At 36.4% G+C, this 13,935-nt stretch overlaps 1 protein-coding gene across 1 annotated transcript in view; it reads left to right on the forward strand.

Annotated features, from left to right (window-relative positions):
* SMURF2 (SMAD specific E3 ubiquitin protein ligase 2) overlaps positions 1-13,935 on the forward strand; it is a 115,883-nt gene that overhangs the window by 52,873 nt on the left and 49,075 nt on the right. Inside the window, exon 2 of the mRNA XM_028087513.2 lies at positions 9,060-9,098. Coding sequence (XP_027943314.1) covers positions 9,060-9,098 — 39 coding nt within the window. The remainder of the gene's footprint in view (positions 1-9,059; positions 9,099-13,935) is intronic.

The following is a 13,935-nucleotide window of genomic DNA, read 5'->3' on the forward strand; positions in this document are numbered from 1 at the left end:
TCATTGCACCTATATACTTGTATTTTATAATAAGATTTTCTTCTCTTGGTGTTCTGATGAAGAAGTAAATTACCACGTGGTTAAATTTAGACATAGCTATATCCATCACTTTGAGCAGCCCTCTGTTGTGTCTGTCTGAATGAAGGTGTCCAGTAGAGAGGAGGCAGTGGTCACATCTCCAGTGACACTAGCCAGGCGAGTGTTCAGTCTGCAGATAGCGTAGGAGGACCTTAAGTCATAGTGAATTTACTGACCTTATAAGAGGAGACAGTACTTTCATTTTCATCCCCAAATTTTGGAGAAAGGAATTTCATGGAAGTAATGATTGAAGATATATAGCTGAAATGCTTCCAGAGAGTTTCTTACAATAATACCTTCTATCGTGCGCCTGTTATGTGCCGGGTGCCTAGACTACATGCTTTACATTTCTCAGTGTGCTGCTTGGCTTTAGCTGAACCTTACTTATTTTTTAACATGTGAACTTACACCAGAATTTAATTACTGTGTTTGTAAGAGAAGTTTTATTTTAAAATTACCTCACTATAAGGCAGATGTTTATAGTTGTGGCTAAAACAAGTACTATATCTGCATTTATTATGTCAAAGTAAATAATTGTTTTTGTACTGAAGAAGTTAACAAGCCTGCACTTAAATTTTTTAAAAGCTTATTTGTATACCCTGATCTTGTTTCAGTTTTATTCGGTTAAAATATACTTTTTTAGGAAAATTTTTTGACCCAAATCTTTATATGTTTTAAGTTAAAAAAAAACAAAACTGTAGTTACTTAAAAGTTGTTTGGTATGAGTGAGCTAGAAAGGTCACTTTTAACTGATTAACTTGAGAACCCATTTTGCCTTTGGTGAAATATTTAAATGCTGATAGTTTAGGTTTTTGCGTGTGTGTGTGTGTGTGTGTGTGTGTTTGTGTGTTTTAGTAAGAATATTTACCTCATTGTGATAGAACCTGTATCTTTTAATATAGCCTCTAATATGCTAATTTAATCACCTGCCTGCCAGGTACTAAATATATTAAGTTAAACTTAGCGGCCCAGTTTGTTTTGTAACATGCATAAAACAAATGGCCTAAAATTATTAGATTAAATGGCACTTTGGCAAGATACTTAGTTAAAAGCAGGTCTAATATGATTGTAGGGGTAAACTGTTACATCTATTGAAAGAGGGAGATTGCTCATTTTTTGCAGAAGGCCCTTTTGCATCCTAGGTTTCTGTTGACTGTTTTGTGAACTCGTATCAGACCGATAATTGCTTTAACCAGTATGAGTTCCTTTATATAGGAAGAGCTAACCTGAGAGACTATGTTTCATTTTATGTATGATGGTTCAAATTTTGGATTCTGTAGTTAGTCTGTTTGAGTTGGCATCTCAACTCTAGTACTTACACTGTAAATCTCTGGCAAGTCTTTAATGCCTGAATCTCCGTTTCTTCATCTCTAAAATGTAGGTAGTAATACCACTTACTTCACAGAGTAGTAGATGTACATTTGCACATAGTATATATTCAGTAATGTTAGCCAGTCTTCTTATATTCCCTACTAAAATTACATTTTATTAAATGTATTATTTGTAAATGGACTTCTACTCTTAGCATTTAAAGAAATATTTTCTTGTCAATAAATATATTCACATAATTTTAATGGATGTGTAATAATATTTCAACATGGTACTTGTCATCCTTAACCGTTTCATTATTATGCACAGAGAGTTGTAGTTGATACTTCTCATTGCAACATTTTGTAATCTCTTGAATGTGAATTATGTATGCTCCCGTTTCAAGCAACAGTAACTAAAATATGTACGTATAAAAATTTGTGTATGAGTTTTCTGTAGAGCTTACATTTCATTTTCATTCCATGTGTAGGAGTTGAGGTAGTGGTTATTTCTTGGAGCAGAAAGATCTAAATTGCTGTCATGTGCCAGTGATCAGGAAGGGTGCATATTAGTAGACATTTTTAAAGCACTAGGCCGTCTTGTTGGAATATGTATAGGAATGTTATCCTGAACTTCAGTTTTATTTTACAATGATAATATAAGTTCAAAGAAAATCCAGAGAAATCTACTCTTTTCAAAAATAGTCTATGCAACTTTTGAGTTGCAGGAACAGTGTTATAAAATCTGTTTTCATGGGGCGACAGAAGACGGGATGTCTGAGTGGTTTTTTCTTTCTCTCAAGCAGTCTCATTCCAATCAGCAGTGTAATTGGAATGCAACTCCAATCTGGAGGAGGAAGGGGAATTTTTGGCAAGAAGATACTGAACAGTTGGGAGTTTTATTCAGATTAAGCATAGACAGCCATTCATTATGAGTACAACTCAGTAAGAACAGCAATACCATTCTGTTTCTACAGCTGGGATTTACTCTGATATTACTACATGGTGTGTTGCAATTGATAACTCTTATCCAACCATAAAAAGAAATTACTGACTGAAATGGTAATATTTATTTCATCTGCACTTCTGCAAATGGTTTTCTCCAATCACCTCAAATTGGTTGCCTCAAAGATACTAAAGGAGATTTTTGCAAAATTTAAAATAGTTTCTTGAGAAAACAACAACAAAAAAAGGTCATTAATGGCATAATATTTGAAGTATACTTGACCTGCAAGCTCTGAGGGCAAAGTACTATTTAAATACTAAGTACTATTTATTTATTTTTTTAAATTTTATTTATTTGAGAGAGAGAAAGAGCAAGCAAGCATACAAGCAGGGGCAGGGGCAGAGGGAGAGGGAGAAGCAGACTCCCCGCTGAGCAGGGAGCCCGATGCAGGGGCTCGATACCAGGACCCTGGGCTCGATACCAGGACCCTGGGAACACGACATGAGCTGAAGGCAGCCACTTAACCAACTGAGCCACCCAGGTGGCCCACTGAATACTATTTAAATACAAAGTATTTATCCCTGTGTCTGCAAATCTGTTATAGTACTTGGCACAAAGTAGGTCCTTAGAAAATGGTGAAAGAGTGAATGATATAGGGGGACGCCTGAGTGGCTCAGTTGGTTAAGCGTCGGCCTTCAGCTCAGGTCATGATCCCAGGGTCCTGGGATTGAGTCCTGCATTGGGCTCCTTGCTCAGCAGGGAGTCTGCTTCTCCCTCTGCCTGTGCTCCTCCCCTTGCTTGTGCTTGCTCAGTCTCTCAAATAAATAAATAAAATCTTAAAAGAACAAAAAACAATGATGAACTTAGAAGCCAATCCAGAACAAAGGTGGAAGGATAGTTCTGAGGAATGTTTTAAGGATATTTTGGAATGGTATTAGGAGGAGGGGAAATGTATGGAAGGACTTAATCATGTTTGTAAAGAGATCACTTTGGATCCATTGTGGAGAACTGATTGGAGAGTTGAGGCTTCAGGCAGGGGACTGATTGGCAGGCTGGTTGTAATGGCCTAGACTAGTTGATGGTGGCCTGGACAAAGGTGGGGTCATTGTTAATAGAAGTGGACGGATGAAGGCTATTTGAGAGGCAGAATTGATTAGAATTGTTATTTGCCAGGAGGTGGGGAGGGGGAAGAGTAGTGAAGGTTGCTGTTAAGATTTCTGACTGGAGCAGTGGAGTCAAAAGCAAGGTTATTTATTGAAAGAAAGTGAACTGGAAGAGCAGTTTTTGGGGAGGAGGAGATTTTATTTTGGGGGCATATTTAATTTAAGTTTAGGAGAGAGTTAAGATTGGGTCTTTATATTTAGGTGTCACCAGAATGGTAAAGGCCAGGGAGAATGTATGAAATGTAGCTCTTCATATTTATTTTTTGAGAGGGGAAGAAGAGCTTTGTCAGTCTGTTAGGCCGTGAATTTTCTCCTAGGAAAAATGTGTGTTCTTTCCCCAGAAAAGTACACATGCTGCATATGACAGTTTACGTATAATTCCAAGGTTTGCAAAGATGGGCTTCTGTGCTCCTCAGGTTATAGAGTAAAAGAAGAGGATCTAGGCCACAAATCCTGAAGAACCCCAATTTCCATGGATGGAATATAGGAAAAAGATCTAGCAAGGAAGATTTAGAATGCATTTTATGCCTGGTATAAAACCAGGTGAATGTGGTATTGAACAGAAACCAGAAGAAAAGAGGGGTTCCAGAGGAGGCAAATGCTCCTCAGGGGTCAAGTGTGATAATAATGAAAGATGTCCATTGGATGGATTTAGTAATTAATGTCCCTGGCGCTTTGGAGAAGCCATGTAGGGGCAATGGTGAGAGAGGAAAACAAATTGCAGTGAATTAAGGCATTAGTGGGAAGTGAAGAAGTGGAGTCATTCTAAATTTACTTTGTTCAGAGTATTTATTATGTATGGATATTGTACTTTGTCAGGTGCTTTTTCTGCATCTATTGAGATGATCATATGGTTTTTTATCCTTTCTCTTGTTAATGTGATTAATCATATTGATTGATTTGTGAATATTGAACTGCCCTTTGCATCCTGGGATAAATCCCACTTGATCGTGGTGAATGATTTTTTTTTTTTAATGTATTGTTGGATTGGGTTTGCTAATATTTTGTTGGGGATTTTTGCATCTATGTTCATCAGAGATATCGGCCTATGGTGTTCTTTTTTTAAGTGTCTTTGGTTTTGGTATCAGGAGAATGCTCGCCTTGCAGAATGAATTTGGAAGCTTTCCTTTTGTTTTTTTGGAATAGTTTGAGAAGAACTTTTCTTTAAATGTTTGGTAGAATTCACCGGTGAAGCTGTCTGGTCCTGGATTTCTGTTTGTGTTGGAAGCTTTTTGATTATTATCAAAATTTGATTATTTTGATTGTTGTCAGTTTTATCAGTACTTGGTCTGTTCAGATTTTCTGTTTCTTCCTTATTCAGTTTTGGAAGGTTCTTTGTTTCTAGGAATTTATCCATTTCTTCTAGGTTGTCCAATTTGTTGGCATAACATTTTTCATAATAGTCTCTTATAATCCTTTGTATTCCTGCGGTGCTGGTTGTTATCTCTCCAGGATTTCTGATTTTATTTATTTGAGTCTTCTCTTTTTCTTGATGAATCTGGTTAAAGTTTTGTCCAGATAAAATAAAGTAAAATTTTGTTTATTTTAAAGAACTTGTTCCCAGTTTCGTTGAGCTTTTCTCGCGTCTTTCTTTTTTTTTCTTTTCTTTCTTTCTTTCTTTCTTTCTTTCTTTTTCTCTTTCTTTCTTTCTTTCTCTCTCTCTCTCTCTCTCTCTCCTCTCTCTTTCTTTCTTTCTATTTCATTGATTTCTGGTCTAAACTTTATTTCCTTCTTTTGACAGGCTTTGGACTTTGTTCCTCTTTTTCTAGCTCTTTTACGTGTAAAGTTAGGTTGTATGTTTATTTTTCTTGTTTCTTGAGGTAGGTCTGTATTGCTATAAACTTTCTTCTTAGAACAGCTTTTGCTGCATCCCAAAGATTGTGGACCATTGTGTTTTCATTTTCATTTGTCTCCATGTATTTTTTGATTTCCTCTTTGATTTCTTGGTTGACACATTCATTGTTTAGTAGCATGTTATTTAGCCTCCAAATATTTGTGTTCTTTACAGATTTTTTCTTGTGATTGATATCTGTTGTAGGAAAAAGTGCATATGATTTCAGTCCTTTTGAATTTATTGAGACCTGTTTTGTGATCTAACTTGTGATCTATCCTGGAGAATGTTCCATGTGTACTTGAAAAGAACATGTATTCGAATGGAATGTTCTGTATATACCTGTTAGGCCCATCTGGTCCTGAGGGAGAAAAAATTAAGAGCTTTTACTCTAAAATCAGGAATAAGACAAAGATGTCTACTCACCACCTTTATTCAGTATAGCACTGGAGGTCCTCCTAGCTGCAGCAATCAGACAAGAAAAAGAAATAAAAGGGTGCCTGGGTGGCTCAGTTGGTTAGGCGACTGCCTTTGGCTCAGGTCATGATCCTGGAGTCCCGGGATCGAGTCCTGCTTTGGGTTCCCTGCTCGGCGAGGAGCCTGCTTCTCCCTCTAACCCTCCCCCATCTCATGTACTCTCTCTCTCTCTCTCATTCTCACTCTCTCAAAAATAAATAAATAAATCTTTTAAAAAAAAGAAAAAAAGAAAAGGCACCCAAATTGGTAAGGAGAAAGTAAAACTTTTGACTATTTGCAGATGACATGATAATATATATAGAAAATCTAAGGACTCCGCCAAAAACTACTAGAACTGATAAATGAATTCAGTAAAATTGCAGGATAAAAAAACCAATATATAGAAATCTGTTGCATTTCTGCACACTAATAATGAAGTAGGAGAACGAGACATAAAACAATCCCATTTATAATTGCACCAAAAAGAATAAAATACCTATGAATCAACTTAACCAAGGAGGTGAAAGACCTGTACTCTAGAAACAGTAAAACACTGATGGAAGAAATTGAAAGTGACACAAATAAATGGAAAGATATTACATGTTCATGGATTGTAAGAACCAATATTGTTAAAATGTCCATACTACCCAAAGCAATCTACAGGTTTTATGCAGTCCCTATTAAAATACCAACAACATTTTTCACAGAACTAGAAGAAATAATACTAAAATTTGTGTGGAACCACAAGAGACCCTGAATAGTCAAAGCAATCTGGAGAAAGAAGAACAAAGCTGGAGGGGGTATCATAGTCCCAGATTTCAGGATAAATACACTACGAAGCTGTAGTAATCAGAATAGTATGGTACTGGCACAAGATAGACACATAGATAAAAGGAACAGAATAGAGAGCCCAGAAATAAACTCACACTGATAAGGTCAACTAATCTGTGACAAAGTAGGAAAAAATATATGGTGGGAAAAGGACAGTCTGTTTAACCAATGGTACTAGGAAAACTGGGCAGCCACGTGCAAAAGAATGAAACTGGACCGCTTTCTGATACCATACAGATCTAAATGTGAGACCAGAAACCATAAAACTCCTAGAAGAAAACATAAGCAGTAATTTTAACCTTGACAGTGGAAACATTTTTTCTAGATACGTCTCCTCAGGCAAGGGAAACAAAAGCAAAGTTAAATTTTTGGGAGTATACCAAAATAAAAAGCTTTTGCACGGCAACAGAAACTATCAACAAAACAAAAAGTCAACCTACTGAATGGGAGAAAATATTTGCAAATGATATGTTTGATAAGGGGTTAATATCCAAAATATATAAAGAACTTATACAACTCGACATGCAAAAAACACAGATAATCCTATTAAAAAATGGGCAGAGGACCCGAGTAGACATTTTTCCAAAGAAGACATGCAGATGGCCAGTAGATCCATGAAAAGATGCTTGATACCCCTGACCTTCAGGGAAATGTAAATGAAAACCATAATGAGATATCACCTCATACCTGTCAGAATGGCTGCAATCAGAAGGACAAGAAATAACAAGTGTCGGTGAGGATGTGGAGAGAAAGGGGTCTTCGTGCTCTGTTGGTAGAACGCAGCCACGGTGGGCGGGGGGGACAGTGGTAGGAGGGTGGACACCAAGTGGAAGGAAGGCAAAAAGGATGAGTATCAAAACAGAAGTTTGTAGGGTTAGTGATAAGAAGTTGGGGAATTCACATATATTTTCTGTTTCTCTAAAGTAGCATGTGAAATCATTTCACTCTGGAATCGTAGGCTGATGATTAAAAAAGCCATTACCTCGTCAGGACTGAAGATTATAATTTGGATTCATGTATGTGTTGTGTATGTATTGATCCTGAGTGTTCAGTTTATAGGGTGATAATCAAGGTTTAGGGAGAAGTTCTTCTAAATCCAGTTTGTGGTTTGGTACTCTTAGTTATGGCCCTTAGTTTTCATGATTGAGTTTTTATGTTTTTAAAAATAAAACTGTTTCTAAGACAGGGCCTAAGAAACTGACTAGTAAATCAATATCTCGTGCTTACTTAATAATTTTATTCATTTGCCAATGGCATCTGTCTTCAAAATTGTTTTTATTTGAACTTTTAAAGTGAATATATTTTGACTTATTGCTGAGGTTTGTTATGTTAAATGAACTTTATACACTAAACTTTAAATAGTTGTAATTAATTGAACAGACCACTTAAACCGAAGTGGGTAGAAATTAACCAAACATTACATTTACAGATATTTTATAAAATAGAAACATATGGAAATTGATGTTTTCCTCTCACTTGTAACAAGTTTGAATTAAAGAAGTTAAGTTTAGGGGCGCCTGGGTGGCTCAGTTGTTGGGCGGCTGCCTTCGGCTCAGGTCACGGTCTCGGGGTCCTGGGATCGAGCCCCGCGTCGGGCTCCCTGCTCCGCGGGAAGCCTGCTTCTCCCTCTCCCACTCCCCCTGCTTGTGTTCCTTCTCTTGCTGTGTCTGTCTCTGTCAAATAAAAAAATAAAATCTTTAAAAAAAAAAGTTTATGACTACATAAGCAGTAATTTTTAAGTTAACATATAATCACGTACTATAAAATTCACCCCTTTAGAGTGTGCAATTCAATACTTTTAATATATTCACAAGGTTGTGCATCCATCACCATAAAAGTAGTAATTTAATGCAAGGTAATACAGAGAATGTGGATTTGGGATATCTGTCTCAATATTATTAACTTTCAGTTTTTGGTAGATACAGTAATCTGTCTTGTCATTGAGCTGATGATTTAGGAGAAGGTAATTTATCTCCTGTAAAATTCTGTAGAGTTAGATGAAGAGTATATAACAATGTTATTTAAAAAAAAAATCTCATCTATATCAAGAAAGTTCGAATTTATGATCAGTACAAAAGTATTTCATTTAAAAATACATTTATCAACCTAAGTTTACATATTTTCTTCTTAGAACTGTTTTCCCTTTCTCACCAGGCTACTCTGAGGTAAATCTTGAGGGAAGATTGATTGGAAGTCGATTCTTATTAGAATACCAGATTTATAAACTTCCTGGCCCTCAGCTGTTACTGTGATCATTGCTGAAGTTGCAACCACTGGTTCAGCTGTCTTTTGCTAGTCTTTAATAAAAATTTGTGATCATATTTCATACTTTGCTGTAGTTATTATTATTATTCACTGGTGTTTTCATTGTTTTAAAATGAATCTTTTGACAGTGCAGTCTTACCGTTTTAATTCTTTCCATGTATATTTTTTTGTTTCCTTTACAGTACTCTGTGCAAAAAACTTGGTGAAAAAGGATTTTTTCCGTAAGTAAATTAACTTTAAATCTTGTATGTTGTGTGTAGACTTTTTGGATAACACTTTCAGAATTGTCTGGCTAAGTGAGTTCTCTATTCAGAAATCTACTCAGTACTGTTTTATGAATGCTTTGGGTCAGAGCCTTTTGGCAACACTGTTTTTTGTTTTGTGGTTTTTTTTTTTTAGAGGATTTTGTGCCTTTTTAGCTTTAGTCCCTTTCCTTGTATCCACTCCTCCCACATATTTGTGTGAAACGTGTGTGGTAAGTGTGTATATGAGATGTGCGTGGAGAATACTGAAGGTGTGCATATACTACTAGGTTTCTAGAAAAGTAGAGATTATTTTGTAAACACTTTTTCTTTTCTAACATTTTATAGGAAATTTTATTCAGGCAGTCATGATTCCTTGGAAAGTAGAGAAGTCATTCAGCCTGCTTGGAATTTCCAGAGTGTAGGAAAGAAATCTCTGCCACATTCAATCATAGATGCTCTTATGTCTCAGACTCCAAAGCAGACATTTGGTTCCCATATTTGCAGTCTCTTTGCCAATAAGTTGTCAATTTTTTTTTTTTTTTGGTGGCTTTATTTAGGATTAAGTTTTGTGAGGGAGGATTGGGAAGAACCCCTCACGTGTGTTTAGAATCTTTACCCTGTAATATCATATTTCATGATAGCTTTAAATTACTGAGTAAAGAAAATTTAAAAATATATAAGTGAGGAAAAATGATATAACTTTTGGTAAGGAACTATAAGCCAACAAAATTTTATATGTAAAATATTTGAAGTTATAAATGAGACATTTCATTAGATTTTAAAATTCAAGTTCTACCAGCCAGGAAAAACTAGCTGTAAGTGCTAATTTAATATGATATTACTTAATTTTCAGGGGTTTGATTAAAAGAAGTAATAAGCTCTTGATGCATTTTTTAAAATCGTACTTAATTCTTTTCACTTGAAATTTTCTTTTAAAATTTCCGGAGAGAACCAAAATTAAAGTTTGTAAAATAACATCTTATAAACCTTTATATAATTAGAAAATTTTCTGGTGTCTGTGTTTATATGGGAAAGGAGTTAAATAGGATAATTGGGGGCATAGTTAAAGTTTTAAGCAGTTCCAATTTATGTACTGTGTGCTCTCCACCCTACTACTGCATGTTGCAGTAGCAGAGGCCACTGGCCTGTCTTCATGCTGCCACCAAATAATATCTTCACAGGCTTTTGCTGAACTACTTATCTCATCCTTGTCACTAATAACCTAGTAACCAATGTATACTCTTTTACCCTTAAAGGTTGATTTGATGTAGGATTTATTCTAGTAGGACTGCAGAGTGGCAAATAGGATCAGATAGGCAAGTGACAAGGAAAAAAGGGAGGAAAGTGAGGAATGCATACTCTTAAAGTTGCTTCTGCACTCTCCAAGACATCTGCTCTGGTTTTAAAGATAAAATCTTCCATTTTGTCTCCCAGCCTTCCTTCCCAAGTTCATTCTTCCCTCCAGAGTCCCAAGATACAGCTTCTCCAGTAAAATATCCAAATAACCTTGTCTCAGTTTTCCTAGAAAATCTAGGGGAATCTTACTTTAATTTTTGATAAACCTCGGAGAGCCCATTGTTATCACTTATATGACCTTTATCTGCCCTTAACTTGTAGTTAGGAAAAAAAGGAGTTCCTTCTTGAACTCCTTCTCTTTTTCATTGGTGTACGCGTAAAAATTAATAAAAATTCTTAAGAGTTGTGAGTTTGCTCCAGGGATAAGAAAATTAGGGGAAACTATGTGATTATGATGGCTCTGGAAAGGGAAACAGGAAAGCCAATCGTGAGGCCTTCCGAAGGCACTCAGCCAGGGATGGACTATCTCCCGGGTTCACAGTGAGAACAGCCTCTGCTGTGGTAGATTTACATCTGTCTTTGATCTGCTTATAAGTTGAGGGTGGCCCACATTAATTCCAGAGAAGGAATTAGAGTACTTCTTAAATCTTTTAATGAAATTTGAGTGAGAGTGTTTATTGATCAGAATGCAATTATCATTGATACCAAAATATAAAGTACTTGTTTGTAATGAGGTTTAAAGCATGTTGAATGAGAAAAGTAAATTTTAATATCAAGCATGACTATAGGCTGATGAAATATGTATGTGTGTATATATTTAATTATAGGAAAAAATACAAAGCCAAGTGTTGTAGAGTAATTTGTATAATTTGAGATAATACTATTTATTTTGGGTAACTACCCTTCCTGAGAAAAGTTTTGCTAATTCACTTTTTAGAATTGTTTGCAAGCTTATTGGCTTTAAAAAATAAGTTACTTCCCTTCCCCCAAAATTTTAGAAGGAAAAATTTCTCACATATAGGAACATGTAGAGAGTTTTATAGTGAATATCCAATCTAGATTCTCTTTGTCACATATATGTTTATCCATTATCTGTTTTTTAAAGACTGTTTTTTTTAAGATTTTTTTTTATTTATTAGAGAGAGAGCACGCAAGAGAGCACAAGTAGGGGGAGTGGGAGAGAGAGAAACAGACTCCCTGCTGAGCAGAGAGCCCGATGTAGGGCTTGATCCCAGGACCGTGAGATCATGACCTGAGCCAAGGGCAGACACTTAACAAACTGAGCCACCCAGGTGCCCCAAGAATATTTTCATTAGCGTATTTTTTTCTCTTTTATGCAACATTTAAATAAAAGATTTGTGTGTAAGCTACTGTGTTAAGGTGCTGTATATAAGGGCCAAATTGAAGTCACTCAGAACCAAGATGGTTGGTGAAAGATTTTTTTTTTCTTCCCCCAATCAAAAATAAAGCTTTAGGGGCACTTGGGTGGCTCATTTGGTTAAGTATTAGACTCTTGATCTCAGGGCTTGATCTCATGGTCATGAGTTCAAGCCCTGAGATTGGGCTCCATGCTGGGCATGGAGCCTACTTAAAAAAAACAACAACAACAACAAAAAACCCACAAAACTTTTTCTCTGGACAGTAGCACACTTCTAAGTGGAAATTTTTGTTTCATTATCATTTGCAGCCCAAGTACATTTGTGTAGCGAAAAAGTCTTGAGCTTTAGCTATTTTTATATGACTCAGAAATGATGGGGCTAATTGAGAAATTTTTTAAAAATACAGAAAATACCTTAGCCACTTTATGTTTACCACTAGGGGTCTCACTCACTTCAGAAAACTTGATAGCTTTTGATGACATCACAGTAACTTGGCTCTCAAGTTAAAGTTTTGTGGAGTAATAGAATCAGGTAAGTTGAAAGTTAGGTATTTTTATTGTTGTTAGGGTGTAGAGCTTGTATTTTGTATTATTTAACAGAAGAGAAACGTAGGAGGCTGGGACTGATAATTTCATACTTAAGGATTTGAAAGCCATACGTAGTGTTTTTGTGTGGAAAAGTTGTTTTCCTTAGTCCTTAATTCTATAACTAAACAAAATCTAAAAGGAAAGCTAGAAATGTGATTTTTGTTTTTGTTTTTGCTTGCAAACATACTTATGTGTTTTTTTGAGATAGTAGAATCAAAAGAACAAGATAGAATGGAGTCCTTCAGGAGAAAATACTTAATGTTACTGAAGGCAGAGGGAAAAGTACTCTTCCATTAAACACAGTTAAAAATGATTAGGTATTAGGGGCGCCTGGGTGGCTCAGTCGTTAGGCGTCTGCCTTCAGCTCAGGTCATGATCCCAGAGTCCTGGGATCGAGCCTTGCGTTGGGCTCCCTGCTCAGCATGAAGCCTGATTCTCCCTCTCCCTCTCCTACTCCCCCTGCTTGTGTTCCCTCGCTCGCTCTCTCTGTCAAATAAGTAAATAAAATCTAAAAAAAAAAAAATGATTAGGTATTATTGAAATAATATGAGTAGCAGTAAACTTCAAGAATATAGTTAAATAGGGGCGCCTGGGTGGCTCTGTCAGTTAAGCGGCTGCCTTCGGCTCAGGTCATGATCCCAGGGTCCTGGGATTGAGCCCTGCATTGGGCTCCCTGCTCGGTGGGAAGCCTGCTTCTCCCTCTGCCTGCTGCTTCCTCTGTGCTCTCTCTTTGTGTCAAATAAATAAATAAGTAAATCTTAAAAATATATATATAGTTAAATATATCAGTACCCTAACTTCCAAGTATGTTCTTAAATACTTAACACTCGTAAATTTTGATCTTTTCTTATTTGAAGTTGACAGATCACAGAATCATAGAATTGGGGAACTGATGACACAGTTTCTGCCTGGCCTTGAGTCTTGGCACATTGGTATCTTGACTTAAAAAAAAATTAGATATCAAGGTGTACAAGTTCTTCACTTATCAAGACTTACCAACATTTTGTTCTAGTATTTTCAGCTGTCCATAGGAAATCTTTGCTATCCCAATATGTCTAATGCCTAAATTGTCATTTTTGTCTCTAACATTTTTAGTTTTACCTTGTAACTTTTCTTTTTCTTTTTTAAGATTTTTTTATTTTTTATTTGACAGAGAGTACAGGCAGGGGGAGTGGCAGGCAGAGGGAGTGGGAGAAGCAGGCTCCCCGCTGAGCAAGAAGCCCGATGTCGGGCTCGATCCCAGGACCATGACCCGAGCCGAAGGCAGATGCTTAACTGTCTGAGCCACCCAGGTGCCCCGACCTTCTAACTTTTCTTTCCCTGCAAAAGACCACTCTTCTCATTGTTACTTAGGGCTGAAAACTGTAGTGTCATTTTTTACTTTAGTTTCTTATAAACTCAGATCTTTCAGAGTAGCTTATTTCACTGTTACTTTCCTTTTCATGTGACTTCCCTAGTGCAGGGTCTACTCATCTTACTGTTCTTTTATCCTACTCTTTGGAACTTAGAACAGCTTCGTAGATGTTCTCTATACCAGTCTTTCCTTCTTCC

The sequence above is a fragment of the Eumetopias jubatus genome, unplaced genomic scaffold, assembly GCF_037043125.1.
Source record: "Eumetopias jubatus isolate StellerSeaLion01/CBP00866 unplaced genomic scaffold, mEumJub1_p1.0 scaffold_10, whole genome shotgun sequence".
Lineage (NCBI taxonomy): Eukaryota > Metazoa > Chordata > Mammalia > Carnivora > Otariidae > Eumetopias > Eumetopias jubatus.